Source organism: Phragmites australis, chromosome 1 (assembly GCF_958298935.1).
Source record: "Phragmites australis chromosome 1, lpPhrAust1.1, whole genome shotgun sequence".
NCBI lineage: Eukaryota > Viridiplantae > Streptophyta > Magnoliopsida > Poales > Poaceae > Phragmites > Phragmites australis.
The window spans coordinates 23303661-23325678 of NC_084921.1; the positions used below are offsets into that span (position 1 = coordinate 23303661).

Below are 22018 nucleotides of genomic sequence, written 5' to 3' on the forward strand. Positions count from 1 at the left end.
ATTTATTTCTCCGGCAAACATATTCAGAATTATCTCCCCGGCCGAATCTCTAAAAAGGGGTCCCTCAGGACCCCTGCGACAGGAGTTAACCCTCCGACAAACACAACATCATTGCAACACATATCCTATATGGTATTAGATCTAAACAATTATATAAAATATTACAAAAATATAAACAGTTAAATGGGTCGTACCGTGTCGGCCCGTCGTGCCACGGTTCCGACCCAGACACGGCCTAAGTCGTCGTGCTGTGCTAACCCGGCTTGTTAGCCACCGTGCCTGGACCATGATAATAGTGTCGTGTCTCGGACGAGTCTATGTTGCACGATCCATTTAAACATCTTTAAACAAAAGTGTCACATCGAACGATTCAATTATGTAAGCAACTTGAGATACAAATTTGTTTATACATGCAACTGGTTACTGAAATTTGATCCTTGATGTGATATTTAATTCGGTGCAAATTCGTTAATCTGAAATGAAAAATACCGACGCTGACATATGGACCCACCACGTCGCCGCTGTGGTGGATCCACAAGCGCTGACTTCGCCGTCCGATCCGAACCCACCACGTCGCGGCTCGAGGCCGCGCCAGCCGTCCGCCGAACCGAAGTAACCCCCAAAACCACACGGATCCAGCCGCTTCCCCTTCCCCCACCGCCGATGGCCTCCGCCCCGCCGGCGCCGTCGCCCGCAGCGGCGCCATCTCTGGTGGACACACTGTTCCAGCGCTCCCTGGACGACATCGTCAAGTCCCTCCGCGCGGACCCGTCGGCCGCCGGCGAGTCCGCGACCGTCGCCCGCGCGCTCTCCGAGATCCACCGGGAGATCCGCGCCCCCGACGCGGCCACTAAGGCCGTCGCGCTGCAGAAGCTCACCTACATCTCCTCCCTCCACTTCGCCCCCGTCGCCTCCCACCCGCTCGCCTTCCCCGCCATCGAGCTCCTCGCCTCGCCGCACCTGCCACACAAGCGCCTCGCCTACCTCGCCGCCTCGCTCTCCCTCCACCCGGCCTCGCTCTCTCTGCTCCCACTCGCCACGCACCAGATTCACAAGGACCTCTCCCCTTCCGCCTCTGCCGCCGCCTCCCACCGCCACGTCTCCGCGCTCGCGCTCCAGCTCCTCGCCTCCCCCGCCGCGGCCGCCGCGCCCGACCTTGCCGTCCACCTCGCGCACAACCTCGTGCCACACCTCTCCCGCGGCAGCCCCCGCGCCATCGCGGCCGCCGCGCGCGTCATAGCCGCCTCGCCATCTGCGGCCGTGCCGGTCCTCTTCAAGCCGCTGGCGGCGTGTCTCGCGTCCCCCGACCCGCGGGCATCTACAGCTGCTGCGGCAGCGTTCTGTGACCTATCGGCGTCGCCGGCTGACGCGGCCCCTTTCCTGCCGCTGGCGCCCGATCTCTACAACCTGCTCACCACGTCCCGCTCTAACTGGGCGCTCATCAAGGTGCTCAAGGTGTTTGCGCGGCTGGCTCCTCTTGAGTCACGCCTAGCTGCTCGAATTGTTGACCCAGTATGCCAGCTCCTCACTCGGTCTGCAGCAATGTCACTGACCTTTGAGTGCATCCGCACGGTGCTAACTGCACTGCCAGCACATGATGCGGCTGTGTGCCTCGCCATTGGGAAAGCTAAGGAGTTCCTTGCCGCTGATGATGATCCAAACCTTCGGTACCTTGGGCTCCTGGCGCTTGGTATGCTTGGGCCAGCATATGCATCAACGGTGAATGACTGCCGTGGTGTTATTGCACAGTCACTGGGTGATGCTGACTCAAACATCTGCAGGGAGGCGTTGCACCTCATGATGGGGATGGTTGATGACAACAATGTCATGGACATTGCCGGGATGCTGGTCAGTCATGCTGCAAAGTCAGACCCAGAGTTTGCAAATGACATTCTTGGAGCTGTTCTTGTAGCATGTGGGCGTAATGTGTATGAGCTGGTGGCAGACTTCGATTGGTATGCCTCGCTTCTTGCAGATATGGCTAGGAGCCTGCATTGTGCTCAGGGTGATGAGATTGGTCGGCAGCTTGTTGATGTGGGACTGAGGGTGCATGATGCGCGGCCAGAGCTTGTCCGTTCAGCTCGAACTCTCCTGATTGACCCTGCTTTGCTTGGGAATCACTTCCTCAACCCTGTTCTTTCGGCTGCCTCTTGGATTTCTGGTGAGTATGTGGACTTCATAAAGGATCCTGTCGAGGTTGTCGAGGCACTTTTGCAACCAAGGACCAGCCTCCTGCCAATGTCAGTGAGAGCAGTCTACATCCTTGCAGTGTTTAAAGTGATTACGTTCTGTTTCAGTGTGTATGTAGAGAGATTGGATGATTCAAGCAAGGCAGTCGATGTATTGTCTGATTGGTTAGCTGTTGATCAAACTGTTAGCGCAGAAAGAAAGGTTGCTCCTGGGTCTGGTGACGAGCAAGTTATTGGGCCAAACACAGTGGAAAAGGACCCTTTTTCACATGAATCAATACTTTACATTGTTAACTTGATTCAAACAACAGTCAGCCCACTTGTTGAGTGCAATGAAGTAGAAGTCCAGGAGAGAGCACACAATCTGATCGGTTTTGTCCATTTGGTAAGGGAGATTCAAGAGTTGAAGGAAAGGAAGGTTGCTGATGATGACAAGCATAGCCGGGTAAAGGAGCTTGTCAAGACTATGCGGACAGTTTTCTGTCAAGAACTAGGTCCTGTTTCTGCTAATGCACAACAGAAAGTAGCCCCTCCAGATGGTCTTGTCCTGAATGAAAATCTTGTCGAACTTGCTGACATTCTGAGTGAAGATGATACTACTCCCCCAACTTCAATCTTTTTCCGTCCTCGCAGCCGTCATTTCGTAGAGACGAGAGATGAACCTGCAGTGTCAATGGGTTCGTCTTCTCTTTCTGAACATCGTAAACGGCATGGGCTCTTTTATCTCCCAACTGGAAAAGCTGAGGATGAGTCAAATGATTACCCTCATGCCAATGATCCTTTGCCACCTGTTAGCATTGAAACTGCTATTGATGATAAGTTGAAGACTGTCAAACCTGTCTTTGCTGGGAAAAAATCGAAGTCCACGAAGTCCAGACCAAAAGTAGTTAAACTGGATGGTGAGGATTTCCTCAGTTCTATGATGGCCAGTGCGAATGTTCCGAAAGAAGACCCCTTGTCTGGTGCTGTACGTGGTGTGTTCTTGGGTAGAGATGCCAAGCCATCATCTTCACAAAATGTTTCAGGCATTATGTCTGAAGGAATGCTAAACAAAATGGGCACTAATGAATCTAGTTGTCAATGGATAGAGAACATAGATACTGATTTAGGAGGCCATCTTACTTCAAGTTCTAGAACAAGTAAGCATCGAAACCGTGATAACGAGAAGGGTACAGATCCTCCTGAAAGTGATGGAAAAGAATCAAGAAAGCACAGAAGCTCCAGTAGAAGTGGACATCGTCAAGGAAAACATAAGCATAGAGAAAGGCCCAGTACTCAGCCTGATATTCTACCTCAAGCTCCAGTAATCCAAGATTTCCTTCTGTAGCCGCTGAGAGACTTTCTCGTTTGATACATTTCTGTTACCAAATACATGTTGATTTTTGTTCCTTCACATTATTAGCATTTTCCTTTCTCTTTTGACCTGTGGGTGTTGTTTAGTTTATTTATCAGTTGCTGTTGTTCTAATTATTACTGTTGTATTATGTATATCTTCTTGGGCATAGCATTCGATGTTCTTCGATAGCTCCATTGGAATATATTAGTTCATACAGTACAAAGCCAGAGTCAGTATTTTTTTATGTGTTAATGTATACTTCTTCTACATCCCTCCTATTTACCTCTTAATTACTGAAATCATGCAAACTAATTACACACCAGTGCTAAAAGGCCATGTGAACTTCCAGTGCACGTACACTTACTAGGGTGTATCAATGCACAACATTAGATCTTTTCAATTTTTTACTGTCAGTGAACATGTGTGCATTTTGCGCACAATCTAAATTGGAAAATACAAACATTTTCTGTAGTTGCTAAGTAAGATGAGTTGAAAATTTGAAACTAAGATCTTGTTTGGCAGAGCTCCAGCTCTAAGAATTTTTGAAGCTAGGTATTCGTAACTCTAGAAAATCGTGAAACTAGAGCTGTGGGTACACTAAGGGCATTCGGGTGAGCTATTTTATTTCTATTTTAGTCTAAATATAAAAATTTAAATCACTTTATCTTAGCCTACAAACGCAAGATCTGACATGGAGCTGGGAGCTCGAGCTCTGCCAAACAAGGTCTAAAATAAAAGACTATTGTAAGTGAGGCACTTGAAATGGGGGGAATACTACAATTGGTGACTTAAAATTGCACAAGATGTTTTAGATAAGATTCTTTATGATTGTTTTGCCTAAGGTACAAATATTTATGTGTTCTTAGGCAAAATTTCAACATCTGTTTTGTGCCTGATTGCAAGGGAAGAAAAAGAGAAGTAGTAATTGCAATGCACATGGTATTGTACAGTTAATATAGTCTGTTTTTTATGCCAAGTCCAAGGGCAGATATAATTGAGATATGTTGAAACATGAGTCTATAGCCTGCTTGTATCAGTGACGTGTGTTGTCTGGCTGTTCTGGACAGTGAACACTTAACAGAACAGATGTAGACTGTGCTGATGTGCGGCATTCATTTTCAATTCGCATCAAATTTAGTAAGAACGGTATTTACCGACCCCAAATCGTATTTTTATAAAACACTATACTAACCGAAGTACCGTATTATACCGACACCGAACCGAATTAAAGGAATGAACAGCCCTGCTCAACAATATGGTGGGCCTGTACTCTGCACTCTCAAAAAAAAACACCATAGTGGGTCTCTCCTTAACAATAATTAATTATTTATCTGCAAGACTGCACCCGCATTAGATGTGAATGATTTGCATTCACTCGCCTTCTTTTTTCTTCTGAGAACAGGAGCAATCAATTTCGTTAATTTGCAGAGTTAAATTGTTCGAGTAGACATGTACTACTATTGCATAAGGAGCCTCCTCTAACCAAGAAGCATGCTGTTATTGTTTTTCGAGACGACAAAATCGACCTCATTCCGCATGATATAACAGCTGCTTCTCCCGGTTTTGCGCAGGTTAGGATCTGAAAGATCATGAGCCTAAGTTGCAGGATGCAAACTTGGCATTTTTGTACCTGTAAACTCGTTCGGAACGCTGTAAAAACCCCTTGAATATGAGCAGTCCGCAATGCATCCTAGGTGGTTTCAGATTCTTCTGCCTTTCGATAGCAGTCATAGGCCGAGCGAACAGTATAGGTTCCGTGCTTCTCTCTTTACCACCACCAGATCCTCAATAGAGACCTTCCCAACGGAATGCGCGGCGCAAGCCTGGCAATATCCAGCTCAACAAAATCGGCAGCAACTTTATCAATATCCCAGTTGATCTTCACTTAGAGCGAACAGCAAAGGTTTCAATCCCACACCTCCAGCTAGCAATCACCCCAAATATCAATTATGTTGTACTACAATCCCCAATCCTTCTTATGAGCCCCTTTTGCAACCGAGTTTAGGGCCGGCGCAGTGTACCGAATGATCCACTTTGGCAGTGATCAAAGTCAGCTGGCACCCGAAAGATACAGCCTGCAAGTAGCTGTTACATCAAAAAGGAAAAATAAAATAAAATAGAAAACCTTCTCATAAACTACCTAAACAAACTTAAAATAGCTATTACACCAAAGAAAGCGTGGTTTGATTAAGCCCTGTTTGTTTTAGCTTTGGATTCTGAAAAGTTGTTTTTAAAAGCTGAAGCTAAAATAAGCAGTTAGATTGTACAATCCACTTTTTAAAATCTGATCCCCTTTTCAATCACAATCTACAATCTGTGCCTAACCAGCTTTTTGCAGATTGTGATTTTAGAAAAAATAAAAATACCCACACAAGCATAATGTAATTACCCACCAATACTATTATGTTCCCTGAATCGTTTTCTTTGGATCTTCTATTCCAATCTCCCGTCGGCTCCCATCTATTTCCCGATCTCCCATGCCCTGCCTCCAGCCCTCCACCAGTGCGCGCCCTCCAGGCCTCCATCGGCGTCGCACCTCCTGCCGGCACCGCACCTGCAGCCCTCCAGCCAGCAGGAGGTCTCCAACCGTCGCCCACCGTACAGCCCTCCGCACCTCCCGCCGACGCCCGCCTTCCGCACCTGCTACCGGCGGCCGCCCTCCAGCCCGCCAGCCGACGCTGCACGTACAGCCGACGCCGCACCTTTTGCCGGCTGCTGCCCTCCAGCCCTCCAGCCGCCCCGCACGTACAGACGGCGCCGCACCTCCAGCCGATGGCCGCATCTCCAGCGAGGAAGAAGGCCGTAGAGAGGTAATCTCCAAATATTCTTCAGTCGGCTGAGCGTGAGATGATTACTCCATAGCAGCAACATGTCGTTTTTGTCAAATGTGCTTTAGTGGCCAAATGTTCTTTAGACTTTAGCCAAAATCTATTTGTGCCTCCAGATATATGAAGCTACCTTTTGTCCATTTTGAACTGGTGTGATGCAATGCTCCCTTCAGGGACAATTTAATTTAGTTTATAAGTCATTAGTGAATATATAGGTGACCTCACTCACATATCAGAAGTGCCAATATTTTTTTCACGAAGTTAGCTTACTTGTTTTCATAATGAGAACTGGGTTGTGCCCTTCGATAAAGGGGAAGAAGCAAGTGTTTCCCAGTATTTTGTAATTATGCTTATTTTAGTTGTTATATAATGCTTGCGATATTTAACTAAACTATTTTGGCTATTGAATTTGCATAGAGCTTTATGTGATGTTCGATTCTAGCTTACCTACTGTTATGAAAAATAGATGAAGGACTACGGTGATACTTTCAGGAGCAAATCTGAAAGAAGGGAATCAGGTGTTTCAGGTCATGTTTGGGTTATGAAAAACTTGAATGATCCAAAAAATGCTACAATATGTTTAGGATGAGTAGGCTACTTTTTATAGGCTACATGACTTGTTGGTGACAAAATATGGTTTGAAGTCAACTAGAGTTATGAGTTTTATTAAATATTTAGGTATGTTTTTATGGATTATTGGGGCTCCACAATCATTCATCCAAGTTAAAAATATCTTCAAGAGGTCAACCGAAACAATTAGTAGAAAGTTTGTGAAAGTGTTAGATAGTATCAATCTTCTTGTAGTAGAGATTATCAAACCAAGAGATTCAGAGTTCAGAACGGTGCATTCTAGACTTGAACATTCGTGTTTTTTACCTCATTTCAATAACTGTATAGGCGCAATAGATGGCACACATGTACTTGTTGTTGTGCCTTCGTCTGAACTGGTTGCACATGTGAGACGTCATGGATATTCCACTCAAATGTGTTGACGGTATGTGACTTTGACATGAGGTTTACCTTTGTTGTTGTTGGGTGACCAGACTTAGTTCATAACATGAGGGTGTTCAATGATGCACTACGCAAATATGGTAATAAATTTTCACATCCTACACAAGGTATAGTTACACATTAGCTCGTTGTTATCTCATTTACCACATGTCACAACTGTCGCTAATATTAAATATTTTTCAGAAAAATACTATCTTGTTGACTCAGGATATCCCAACCGAGTGGGTTTTCTTACTCCATACAAAGGGGAGAAGTATCATTTACCGGAATTTTGACAGGGCCCACGTCCTAGTGGTAAAAAAGAAATATTTAACTATCTACATTCATCTCTGTGTAATGTGATCAAACGCTCATTTGGTGTTTTGAAGATGAAATGGAGAATATTATTGGACTTGCCGAGCTATCCTATAGTTAAGCAAACAAAAATAATTATTGTATGCATGGCTCTTCACAACTTCATTCAGGATAGTGCTTCGAGGGATTAAGATTTTGACATGTGTGATCAACATTCCAAATGTCGGACAACAATCTTCTTTTCAAGGAGGTGGAAACAATGCATTAGGAGATGAAGATAGAGATATAAATGCATTTCATGATAATATTGCTAATGCTTTATTTTCTATGAGAGGGTAGATTGACGATCCGTATTGTAATAATTGCTACTTTATATGGTTTTTATTACTTTTGTGTTTATTTACAAGCTTAAAAGGACTCCGCCAACGATATGATCTCAACGTGCATGCATGACCACTTTAATATACAATGAAACAAAATATACTATGCTTAAAATATACAATGAAAGAAAATCTTAAATAGACATAACTACACACTTACAAAAACCAAGGGTATTATGGACATTACGCAACCAAAACAAACATTTAATCCATCCCAGAATCCAGACGCCAAACAACCCTTAGCTTTTGGACCCTCAGCTTTTTAAAATCTAAAATCTAAAATCTAATTTCTAAAATCCAAAACTAAAACAATCAAACCCTAAATCGCTCAATAAGCATGGCATAACAACTTAGATAAAGAGGAAAAAAAACTCGAAATGATGGAGGAGTATTTCCAGAGGAAAATTAAAACAAAAAAATCGCCCGAATTCAAGACTTTTAAGATACCTCATGCGTCTCAGTAAGTAGAATAGTGTAGACACATGAGAAATACATCCTGAAATAAGAGTTCTACTAATTGTCTAGTATCACGGTGTCTCCTTAGTGCAACGATCGGCCTTCAACCAGGGCCTGTTATTACAAACGGGCATAGAGCCAATTATCCTACAAAGTTTGATAGACGGCTCCAGTGCAATCATAAACGTTACACAAAGGTTTTGCGACTACACCAAACAAACCGTAGCTCGCTCAATCCTTGTACTCTTCTTCCCCTGGTATATCAACCTTCGCTGCTGCCGATGCATAGCTCACACTGCTGTCCCTCATGCTCTTGCACTGGCTTGACTGCTCGTAGCGAATAAAGGCAATCTTAATTTTCATCGAGCAATGTTTCAACATCTGAAAATTTTGATGCATACGGTGGATAAAGGAAACAGTAAAAAGGAAGATAAGCATTAAGTAGATCACCGCTGAAGTCGCTTACATGAAGGAAAACACTGATGGGGTGGCGTCCACATATGGTGTTCTCATACTCCTGCAAGTACTGCTTGAACGTGTCGGGATCACCGGTCTCTATGATCTCCATGCCCATACGGTCCAAGGCCTCGATAGATTTATGAATGGCACCATGTTTCTTGTCGTAGTATGTATAACTAAACCTGATTCAAGAATGGGATTAACATAATTATTTCCATGTACCAGATGATGAAACAAGTCAACAACAAAGAGAGCTGCAGATGCTCAAAAAGAGGGTAACGGGACAAATAAGATCGTGATGCACTTATCTACATATATACTAATATAAGAAGCACCAGCTGTCGTCTTTTCCATGTCCACCAACCTTAGTGCACGCAGGTAAATTCTAGCATGTTTATTTGGTGTCCTGCCTTTCTTCAACAATTTTTTAGCTGCATTTTCTTAGACAATTTAATAACACTAATGCCTCTACTGGGACCCGTGTCAGCGTAATCACATGTAACCAATAACAGTAACACACGTCACATCTCCTACATGCACGTTTACTATTGTTACAGAAATGTGAAGCCTTAAAGGCTTCAACCATGGAGACTAACTGGCACAGGACCTGAGCTAGTTGAAGAAGATGAAAAGTGGGTCATGGTTGGTTATGTGTGCGTGTTCTTTGGGTTGTGGTCCACTAGACAGTGTCCTGTGCTGGAGTATAGAGAGAATCTTGTATATGTGATTAGGGATGAAAATGAACGAGAAGGGTCGAAAAAATCCCTAACTATTTTCACTATCACATTTTCTCATCCAGATAAAAATAGAAACGAGATAGGCGGGAACAGGAACGGTCGGAACATAATCGGAGAGTCAAAAACGAACCAATCCGATCGAAAAAATACCGGTATCAGACGGGATTCGAAAACACAAAACGGAAACACCGACCCACAGAACCATCAAGACATATCAACATGTATAAATTTAACATGATCTTCAGACAACACCAAACTAATAAGTTTAACGAACTAATCCAATCAGCAAGTCGCATGAAAGTAAAAAATGTCATATGATTTTTTGATTCACATGACATTATTTTTCATCAATACTTGACAAAAAAATGTAAATAATTGCTAAGGAAAAACTTAACAAAAAGAATAGAAATGAAAAGAAACCACAGGGAAACGTTTTCTGCTGCCTGCTACATATAGCGAATATGGTCCTCTTAGGGCATGTATGTGATTTTAGTGATTAATTACAACATAGTCAATGGATCTAATATGTTTATCAAGTATATGCTCTAGTAGTTCTTATGGATGCAATACATAAAGAAATCACCGAAACCAGGACAAAAATTGGTTGAATTGGAGAAGTCCTAAAAAAATATAAACATCAGACCATCCAGCACTTGAAGTTGGCAACGCTAGAGTATTTCTGTCATAGGGAAGAAAACCAAAGAACACATCAAAAGGTCCAGCGATATGAAGTTGAATACATCAGAGTATTTCTTGTAGAAAATGCTGCAAGTGTTGAAGAGTGAAGATCAACATGCCGGATGGTTTGGCGCCCTGAAGATCAACACGTCGGAGTATTTTGTATAGAGAAAAAGTGGCTTGGTCTAGCTCAGGTGTACACGTTGGATGGTCTGACGATGGAGCAGGTGAATACGCCGAAACATCCGATGTTCATAGAAGGTTTGAGTGCGGATCCAATAGCTTGTTTTTGAAGGATGTACACGCCAGATGATCAGGTGAATACAATCACCGGACCATCTGGCGTATACAGTAAAACTGAGCCGTTGAGACAACGGCTAGTCCATTGGGTTAAGACTATAAATACCCATTCACTCGGTCATTTAAAGAGGTGGTAGTGTACTGGAGTCCAGAGAAGCTCACATACACTTGAGAAAACATTCAAGCCATCAAAGTGTTTAAAGTGATCATCTAAGGCAATTAAGCACATGATTAGAGAGTGATTAGTGCTAATAGGCCTAAAGAGAGTTGTATCTAGGTGTTGCTGCCTAGAGAGAGGATCAAGAAGTGATTCTAACTTGTACCACGTGATATACTGACTCCTTGGAGTCTTGGTGACTCAAGCTTGTTGACCCTTTGACTTAGTGTGAAGCGACGGCAAGACTTTTATATAGGGACGTAGAAACCCTTGCCTTGTTGCCTCAAGCTCCGATCCAGGAGCTATAGCCTAGATGGCTGTTCCAAATTGAACTAGGGGTGGTATTTATGCCATCAATATCATGGAATAATTTTTTTTTATGCCGAGTTTGCTCTCTCTATCATATTTACATTTCCGTATTTACTTCTTGCAATCTATCCTTACATGTTTACCTTCATAGAGTTGTTTTCTAAGTTTAGCTATAGGTTGCAAACCTTTGAACCGTAGAGTAGACACACTATATAAACCTAGAACACATTTCAAAATTGATATAGATTTATCTTGTGAAGTTTTTAGAGCCGATTAGTTTTAAGTGTACTAATTAACCCTTGCCCCCTTTTAGGACGTCACCGATCCTTTCAATTGGTATCAGAGCCTCATGCTCTTGATAGGTTTAACCACCTAGAGTTGTGACGTCCGGAGTTAGGATGGATACTCATAGTGCTCCATATTTCAACGGTACTAATTTTCTCAGTTGAAAAATTATAATGACTTGTTTTCTTTAAGCTAAAGGTTTAGATGTTTGGAAAGTCACCAAGGAATGAATGAAATCTCGCATCACAAACAAAAAGAGACAATCAGATACTATAGCAAAGAGTATCATTTTATCATCTCTATGCATCGATACTTTTAATCGTGTTATTCTCTCACCAACACACATGATATTTGAACTAGTCTTATTGAATACATGAAGACAAAAAGGATATACGCAATAAAAAATATCATGTGCTAGTCTCTAAACTCAATAGCATCAAACAATTTACCCATGAAAATGTTAATTACATGTACTCACGTATGAATATTCTTGTCATGAGATTAATGAGATATGTTTGACACCAATTGGAGACAATCAAATAGTGAGAAGAATACTTCAAACTCTTTTTTCAAAATATAAGTCGATAGTCTTCATCATCTACGACAACAACAATATAAAAAAAATGACCCCATGTCAAGTGATCGGCAAGATCACTGCCCATGAGATGACCATAAACATGGAGGTAGAAGCTCCTACCTCATTTGGCGCTAAGAACTTTGCGCTTACAAGCAAACAGGCTTCATGCCCACACATAAAGGTAAAGATAAGGCAAAAGTAAAAGTTAAGCTCAAGAGAAGATGATGGTGATGAAGATAAAAAGAGCAATGAAGATGATTAGCAAAGCACATCAAATAATGAAGAGATGGATCCCAATATCGTCGAGCTCATCTCACAAGTAGACAAGAACATGAACAGGATCCATGCTAATATTGATCATCAAATCTCCATAAAAAACTTGAGAAGAAGATAAAGTTCAAGAAGAAAGACAAGGGAAAGAGGCAAAGTATTTGCAAGCATAGGAAGATAGGTGAGTGAATATGAAGATTCAAGCTCAAGCGATGAGAGCTGCTCCAAGAGAAGCTCTTCCTCAAGATCGCAATTTTAAGATAGATGCTTTCACTTCTCTTTGAATTATTTATCTAGCTCACCCCTTTGTAATGAGATATGCGTTGAGAATGTTTTTATACAACCATCTAATGAACTCATTGCACGAGAGAATGATAAGCTCAAGCAAAAAGTGAAGAAACTCAAAAAATACTTGGTAAGATTAAATGGCAAAGAACATGTTCAACATTCTCAAGATAACCGTAAAAACATGATAAACAAGCTTGCGGAGATGCCTACTGTGACATGCTTCAAATGCCATCAAGAGAGTCACGAGTATTTTCAATACAAGAAAATCAAGAAGAAGACCAAAAATAAGAAGATGAAAACATTTCTAACAAAACCTCTACACCAAGTCCAGTTACAAGATAAAGACCAAGCGCAACTACTAGAAACTCAAGAAGAAGAACAATGACAAGATCCGCACATATGGTTAGAAAAAAGGATTGGATGTGGAACTAACCTATTTAGGTGCCTAAGAAAATCATCTATCAGTATGAAGGTGCCTCAATCAGTTTGGGTTCTAAAGAAAACTTGAAGTTTACGGGTGCACTCGGAGATTTCGAGACTTGGCTCATAAGATGGAATGAAGATTCAAGCAAAGAAGCCAAATGTACAAGTTTAAACGCGTTGATGAAGTCATAATCATCATATAATCAAATCCTCATCCAAAGATAAAAGAAGTGGCTAGATACAAAATCTTTTCAATTGATATGCACATTTGCCTTGTCTATGATTGCATGTGTATATTTCAGTGACTAGAGTAGTTTTTTTTTTCCATATGGTAGGTTGCTTATGTTTCTCTCGCTAACCCATGAGCAATCTATATGGTTTATTAGTCGTAGGTTCCTTTCATGACATGTTTCTACATTTGATATTCTATATATTCTATGAATCTAATGTATAAGATAGATTCCCTATTGTTATCAATAATAAGTGCATATCTCTCACAAGTATTAAACACTAGTATACACGTATTTAGGAAAAATATATCCTATGTGTTGTGATTTTGAGACTAATATATGTTGCAAGTGATATCTTTTGTAGTCTCATAGAGAAATCTACATGTCTTCAAAGATATGCAATGCTTATTTGTCAATTAATATCATTGTCAATTCATTTATTTATTTAATCTACCTCCATACATAATATGACTTAAGCTTTCTATCTTGACAAATTATCTAGTTGTGCATATGGTTATATCTTATCATATGTATGCACACATATAGGAAGAGTTTATATCATATTATGTGTTTCATTAAATTATAATCCATGTGTTTTCATTTTAATTGGTACTAAATCGTTAAAATAAACCCTTTCAATTGGTATCATTTTATTATATCATGATTTATGAAGCTCTCTCCCATGTACTCTAACGTTTTTTCTTTAAGTTTAATATGTGTTTTGTAGTCTTTTTAAAGATTGTTATCAAATTGAGAGAATTTTGATGATCAAAACAAGATGCAAGATGGTATATCTAGAGAAGAACAAATAAAGAAGTAAGATGTCTAAGAATGTCATGGTTGACGAAGAAAAACTCTTGCATGGGTTGATCAAGAGAGTTAGCAGCGATGGAGAAAAGGGAAACCACAACAAAAGAAAAACTAAATGGTAAGAACATGCATCCCAGCAAAGCGATAAGGCTATGCAATTTAAAATTGATATTATTTATTATTTACCACTTGCTTTGGTTACGTTATCATCAATCACAAAAAATAAGGAGATTGTAACGAACATAGCCCTCCTAGAGCATATATATGATTTCAATGATTAATGATAACATAGTCAATAAGACTAATATGTTTATCAAGTATATGCTTTAATGTCTCATAGATGCAATACATGAAAAAGTCACCAAAGCTAGGACAAAGATTGGTTGAATTGGAGAAATCCTAGAAAAATATACACGCTGGACCATCCGACACTTAAAGCTGGCAACGCCAGAGTATTTCTGTCATAGGGAAGAAAACGGAAGAACACACCGAAAGGTCCAGCAATATGAAGTTGAATACGCGAGAGTATTTCTTGCAGAAAAGGCTGCAAGTGTTGAAGAGTGAAGATCAACATGCCAGATGGTTCGACACCCTGAAGTATTTTGACAAAGAAGTGGTTCGATCTAGCTCAAGTGTACACGCCAGATGATCCGGCGATGGAGCAGGTAAATATGCCGGAACATCCGATATTCAGTGAAGGTTTGAGTGGAGATACAACAGCTAGTTTTTAAAGGATGTACACGCCGGATGGTCCAGTGAGTACAATGATATTTACACCGGACCATCCGGCGTATACAGTAAAGTTGAGCCGTTGGAACAACGGCTAGTCAGAAAAATGAGATAAAAACAAGAATGAAAAAGGGATATCTCGGATTTTCTCGAGAAAAATGAAAATGAACGGAAAATGTCTCAACTGTTTCCGTTCCCGTTTCAGCGAAGCTTGTCCCGTTTCCATCCTATTTCCGTTTTTGTCTGTAAATACGAAAATGATCGGGAAAAAACAGAAAACAGTTCCCAGATGGGATAGGATTTGTCCGTATTGTTTTCATCCCTACACGTGAAGAATGCATCGACAAAATGAAATTCTGAACCTATCTGTACTGTTCTTCCATGTTCTTATCCATGAATTTGTCATTCCTATCCCTGGTGATACCTCTCTGGTGACAGGACATGACAGATGGTATCCGAGCTGCTCAAGTTTTTGGCTAATGTAGTGAAATTGCATGGAATTTGGCTACAATTGCTCAGGTGTTTCTGGCTATAATAGATGATACCATTTGAGTTTAAATAGGGGAAGCTTACAATGGGAAAACGCATCTAAGAAAATGGCACTTTCTTCCTCCCCAATCCTATCTATATCCACCTAGTTCATTTCTCATCCGACCAGTTTCCCAATTCGATTGTGAAATTACTCTATGTATCCTTGTTGATATTGAGATTTTACAACAACTTGTGGGGCACACGATGCAACAACATGAGTATTGGACTACTGGAGATGTATATTAATATTTTACTCTGGCAATGAGGGCTTTGACTGATAGGCCTGGATAAATGCAGATCATAAGACCACATTGTTTTCTTATTAAGAAAACCGTGTCTCCTGACATCTATTGAAATTTGAAATTTGAAATTTGCATTTGAAAAGATTTAAAAGTTGTATAGATGTGTAACTCAATTTTAGGGCAGACGATGGTTTTTTAAGCGGTAAGGCGAGGTGTGGTGACCCACCCCTCACAACGCCTATGATGCCTAGGTGATTATGAAGCAAGGTGAGGCAACGCCATACCCAACCTAGAAACAGCAAAACAGCAGCCGGGAGGAGGAATAAAGAGGAAAAGAAAAAAAAAAGGGGAGAAGGAGGTCTGGCCCAGCCCATACCCCTTTCCTCCTGTGATGCTTTGTACTAGCCCTGGATACTCTCTCTCTCGCTCGCTCTCTCAGCGCTGCCGCTCCGCTGCCCATCTCTCTCCGCCAGCTAACCACTCTATCTTCCAGGTGCTCCCATGCTTCACTGCCCTGCCCCTTGATAGATCGATGGTTGCTGCCACCCCCTTCCAGATTGACCACCGCCTCTGACAGGAGGGAGCGCTGCGCTGGCCTCCGGCACTGGAGCCGGCAAGAATGGGGGAGGCGGCTACTACTTGGCCTTGCTGGCCAGTTCACCTCCCACTCTTTCTCTCTTCTTCCTCTCTCCCTCATTCTTCACTGCTTTTGGTAGGGTGTGGGCGACGCCTTAAAAACAATGGTAGACACAAATTGTTCAATATGTCAGATGATTCGTGTGTGAACCATCAAGCTGTTGTTGATCTGAAGTGAAGAGGTCATGGCTAAACTTATAGATGAAATCCTCTACCAAACCATATTACCTTTATGCAAACATTAAATGTTAAAAGACTCACAACATAAATTTGGACACTCTTTAGGCCTTGTGACAAGATATTTTGTGAAGTTCTTCACATGTTTTAACCTAATTACCCCATCCCTCCGACCATTTTTCTCATTTCTCATCAATTTCTTGTGAATTTCTCATTTAATCACAACTCACATGACACTAGCGCCCATGTAATCATCTTGACATCACTATCCACAGTGGGAACCACTGGTCAGCCTCACCTGGTCCTTGTCTTGCTCATTGCTAACGATAGTGGCTCAACAACAACAATGGAAACTGCTTTTTCCCTGACTCATCAGATATGAAGTAGCTGGGGGAATCGGATGGTTGTTTCTGATGGCAATTAAACAATCAAGAGGGGCAGATGAGGTTGACCAGTGCCACATGTCATATGCCATAGGCATGCTTGCAATACACTCAAGATGTACAGAATTCATGAATTTTTTGTTCCATAATAATACAAGCAAGAAACACGAGTAAGAAGACGCATAAAACGCACTTACCGGGATCCCCAATGGCAAAAGTCTGACGACACAGAAAAAAAGTTCTTTGGATCATCGACATATTTAGAGAGCAGCTGTCCATACATGGCTTCATTTTGGGAACTAAGGGCACCAACAAGGATAGGGACAACTTTTATAGTATGGCTGTCAAATCAACATGGAAAAAGGGAAGGTGAGTATGTGCAGTTATCAGAGTTTTATACCAATAAGAATGCTAAATGGATACAAACATATTAACAAAGCAGTTACCCCTGAAAGACTTTAGAAAGGTAAGGCAAATGCATTTCCATGCTATGTTCAGCTTCATCCACACTAAGGTCCATAAATTCAAACTTTCCGGTAGCGGTGAGTTCCTCGATGACTGGAAAATAAGCAGTGTAAGAATGTATTGAGGTGTTAGTGTTCACGAAGAGGTAAGCACAATGGAACCTCATTGAAAAAGTAAACTCGTCATGTGTAATTAGGATCAATCAACAGGTTGGACTGTAAAAAAAGACTGGGGCTCAACAAGCAATTCAAGGTTGTCACAAATTTAAGCAGACATCTACTGGCCATATCAGAGAAATATCTGGAAACACCGCTGTAATGCATATTGACCTGACTATATGTGATTACTAAAGGAGCACCCCAGAATTATGTGGAAAATGTAGTTTACAATCCATCTAATACCGAATATATTGCATCTATATTAGAACCAGGCATCAAAACCAATACTAGTAACATGGCATGCGATCCTAGCGAACTTTCCGAGGTACGTTAAAACTGTTACAGATGGAAAACCACCTATTACAAGGCACAATAGGGCAATATATGTACATGGAGTACAAGAGAAATATGCAAATAACACCCTATACAAGATACTAATAGCACAATATAACATGCACTCTTATAGAAACTATTTGATTCATTATGTATAATATGCACAATGCATAAAACAGAATTAATCTAAAGTTTCAAGCATCCATATTGAGTAAGCATCCACCTTCCTGGTCTACTGGCAAATCCCCAATCGGGGTGCTATAGACAGTAGCTCTGGTTAGAGCACATTTTGGGGTGTAGTAGTGATGAGAAGGGCCAAGCAGAAACACCCGAGAACTGAATCACATGCAGAGAGAAAAAGGTACTAGACAGTTAATAGGATAAAGGGTGAATTTGAATAAGTAATCCAATTAGTGACAATAACAGATTAAGTACATCTTTTGCAAGTTGCTAGATGTTGTAGGGTGTAGAATGAGATACATATATGGAAAGAAAAGTGAAATGTTGTATGATTATGTGCGTGCTCAAGTAGAAAGAAATTGTGCGGTTTCGAAATTGAGAATGTAAATGAATGCATCCTTCACTTCTATAGCCTTACCAATTAAAAAGTAAACATAGGTTTGAAAATTTAGACAATGCAAAATCTGAATATCTGGCATTGAATGAAAAACACCCGCCACAATGATACAACAAAATGCTGCTGATGGACCTATCCACAGTCAATAAGCTAATTATTGTGGTGGGTGTGCTTTGCTGTGAAAATTGTAGGGATGTTGAATCGGCAGCCGTGAACACCTTGGGCCTTTAGGTACCATGGCCGGCAATTAGATAAGGGTAGCGGAGGTTGTAGAGAGAAACTGGAGTGCTTGGAAACAGCACATGGAAACTCATGTTGGATACATCACAGTTATCACTCTTTGTGAATTAAGTCCCATTGACAAGCAATTAAGAAACATCTTAACTATGCTCTTAGAAATTGTAGGGATCTAACGTTGAAACAGAAGCCCCATTAGCAAGATGGCTTCGTTGGGGGCAATTCTATCAATGGCGGCCTCTAGCACTTGCAGGAGATGCAGCAGAGGCTCCACAGGGCATGGAAGCAGCCGGAAACAGCAGAGCCCAAAGACAGCTGGCAGATGCACGAGCAGTAGGGTAGCAATACAACCACAGAAAGCGTGCCCGTAGAAATCTGTAGGACTTATAAGACTAGAGTCCACGTTCTCATCTTTAGGAATTACAAAAATTGGAGTCCCAGCTATGTTAGCAGTTGGGTATTGCTCTCTGTCTTAAGAGCCCAAAATAGTCAGGAGTTAGAGATCAAGTCATTAGAAGCCATTTATTGGGACAACTCTAGATAATAGAGGAGGCCAGCATGTATTGTTCAAGAAAGAATAATCTTACTCTCCTATATATGCTATACCTCAACTCCTCTAGTTGTCGTATCCCAGTTTATGCCTATCCCTCTCATCTAGAAACTCAATCCCCTTCAACCCATGCTGTCTGGCCTTCTTCAGCATGGTATTTACACCGAAGTAAACCGATGCTCACGTCATCTAAGTGATGCAAGTGGTATAGCCTGGTACTCTGGTAGTAAAACTAGCAATTTCGCTCTATAAAGGAATTAGTGGCCTGAAGAGAGGACCAAATGCATTAGTGGATAGTGGAGCAGCACTCCAAAAGGGAGGGACAGGGGGAACCATTATAGATGCTATTTGCATTATAAGACAACTGTTTTCGCCTAAACGAAGGAGTAAGGACCATTAATATGTTGACTGATGACTAGCTTTTGCATAGATATCCATGGTACATGAAAGCATTCATGGTATTGAGTATTGGCAATATCAACAAGAAAAGTGAGTTGTTACTAGATCTGGTAATATTAGGAAGAAACGATGGTAACAAGTCAAAGAACTCACATATTAGTTGGATCAATGTTGCCAAAAGCATAAGCTGCACAGCGCCCCGAGTATGAATAACCAGCATGACTGTAGTGGCAAGTAAATAATGTTATAAAGGAACAGTAATCAGCATAACTCCAACATAGTATAATATATACCAACTTACGGTGCAATTACCGCCCTAACATCAGGAGACTTGGTTAGATCAGCTGCCCTCAGCCAACCATCGAGTTCCTCTTCCAGTTTCCTGGCTAATTGTGAACATCACGCAGTACTTAGATTTTAGGAGATGACAACCAAAATAGTAAACCATAGGCCGAAACAAAAGGAGAAAGAGTAAGGATGGTTGTTATCCCTAAAAGTTTACAATCAATAGATCTCTGTATTTGTTCACTGCATCGAATAGAATACTGGGTGCAAATGCTTCAGTGATGAATTTTATTTTGTTACAAAAATGAGAAACAAACACAACAATGTACTGCATATATCAATTAAAGATGTCCTGGAAGGTTATAAAATTCGTAGGAATGAAATTTTAAAACCGTTTTTAGAACTGAAAGTTTATACGGATTGTAGGAGGGAAATGCTAAAGTTGGCGAATGCAAATAAAATAAAATGCTTTGTAGCACTCCATAGCTAGAAGAGGACTATTCAACTCCAATAAAATAAATTGGGTATTGCTGTCAGGGTGAAGTGGTAATTAAAGCATCATGCTTTTCTAACAATGACCAGAGTTGGAACTACATCAACCATGTCAAGTAATAAGCTATGACTTGAACAAGATGGAGCTAAAAAACAAGCCGCATCTAAAAAGCATCACGGCAGCAGAGTTTCGACATATCCATTTAGAACTGATCACATCTGCATGACTTGCAAGTATGTCCTGAATCGTTTATTTTGTACAAAAACCAATTCCATAATTTGTATCTAGCTAATAGAACATAAATGCAAAAGACTCCAACATTAGCAGTCTAATTTACTAAATCACAGATTCCACTTGATTTCTCTGAATCTGAAATCATCAACAACATTCCGGCATGAGAGGCAGAATTTCTGCATGGTAGCACCTAAATTGCGGAGAGCGCAAACCTACAATCAACTCTAGTAAATTGTCCACAATAACCTGCAATTATCAATCACTTTCCTATCAGGTCTACGCCAGTCCAGAACCACTGGAACTCCAGCATCGGCAACAGATAAACAAAAAGAGAGCCACTTCTGCTGCATCGTCTCACTTGTTAACCATACAGGAAGTCAATATAACTCACTTTCCCCTCCATAGGAGAGCACACCAACCAAACCCAAGGACTCCAAGCAACGACTAGCAAAACTGCCGACTTCAATAGACCCCATCGAATAAGCTAATCAACCTATCTCACAAAGAGCACCTACAGAACCAAATCAAACGCATAAAAGATTCCAAAGTCTTTCCCTGGAAAGAGATGACCAAGAACAACACCAGATCGAATTGGGGAATTGCAGGTGGGGAGTCGGCGGGTAATTACCATTGTCGGTGTACCAGGAACCGGCGTGCGCAGCCCTTCTCACGCGCTCCATCGGATTGAATCGGAGATTGCTAGCTTGGCCGCCCCCCCCCCCCCCGGTCTTTTTTGTTAGGTCCCCCGCCACCTATCAGATCAGTTATTCATGTTGTTGGATTTTTTAATTTTTCCAATTTAGCAGAATATATTCGCCTGTATATAAAGTAAATTGTCCAAATAGGCCCTCACCGGTGAGAAAAAAATGTGCCATATATATAAGTGTTGAGTAAAAGATCGTCTTGCCTCCGTAAGTATGGTGAGAGTTTTTTTCAGAAGATTTAAGTTTGGACATAAAGTTTGAGAAGAAAGAACACCATAAATATACTTATAGTAGAAAAATTAATCAGTGTGGGAGGAGTATCTGTTGGTGTATCAGGAACCGGGGGTCCCCGAATCCCGAGACCAGGCCCGCCATCCGTCACATGGCGTCATCCCACGGGGTCTCTCCTGCAAGATGAGAAAAGATCAAGTCCCGGGAGAAGGCGCTCGGGGCCACAGTCGGTGGCCCCCCGAGTACCCCAGTTCCCCGATGATCCATAGAATCCAAGTACTGGGAAGAAAGTGCTCGGGAAAGTGTACGGTCACTCCCGAGCACCCTAGTCCCCCGACGACCAAGAGAGCTAAGTTCCGGGAGAGAGTGTTCGGGGCTGCGTGCGGCAACCCCCGAGCGCTCTGTTCCCCGAGGATCCGGGCAAGTGTGCCCGGGAAAGAGTGCTCGGGGGAGGTAAACAGTACCCCCGAGCACTCGGTTCCCCGAGGACAAGGAAAGGCATTCTCGGGAGAGAGTGCTCGGTGAGGTGAACAGTACCCCCGAGCACTCGGTTCCCCGAGGACAAGGAAAGGCATTCTCGGGAGAGAGTGCTCGGGGAGGTGAACAGTACCCTCGAGCACTCGGTACCCCGACGACC

At 41.8% G+C, this 22018-nt stretch overlaps 2 protein-coding genes across 3 annotated transcripts; one reads left to right on the forward strand and one right to left on the reverse strand.

Annotated features, from left to right (window-relative positions):
* Window positions 1-582: 582 nt before the first annotated feature.
* LOC133912898 (AP-3 complex subunit delta-like) lies at window positions 583-3693 on the forward strand. Its single transcript, XM_062355871.1, has one exon. It carries the CDS (start codon window positions 664-666, stop codon window positions 3514-3516), a length of 2853 nt encoding a protein of 950 aa, XP_062211855.1. The 5' UTR covers window positions 583-663; the 3' UTR covers window positions 3517-3693.
* Window positions 3694-8443: 4750 nt separating this feature from the next.
* On the reverse strand, window positions 8444-21218 carry LOC133912906 (uncharacterized). Of its 2 annotated transcripts, none has more exons than XM_062355890.1 (8): window positions 21075-21218; window positions 19736-19820; window positions 19588-19656; window positions 17895-18007; window positions 17162-17273; window positions 16913-17056; window positions 8961-9135; window positions 8444-8821 (listed from the first exon to the last, which is right to left on the reverse strand). In XM_062355890.1, the coding sequence occupies exons 1-8, from the start codon at window positions 21124-21126 to the stop codon at window positions 8726-8728; spliced, it is 846 nt and encodes a 281-aa protein (XP_062211874.1). In that variant the 5' UTR covers window positions 21127-21218; the 3' UTR covers window positions 8444-8725. The 2 variants fall into 2 exon arrangements, with proteins under 2 accessions (XP_062211874.1, XP_062211867.1); XM_062355883.1 differs by having other exon boundaries at window positions 8444-8875.
* Window positions 21219-22018: the final 800 nt, after the last annotated feature.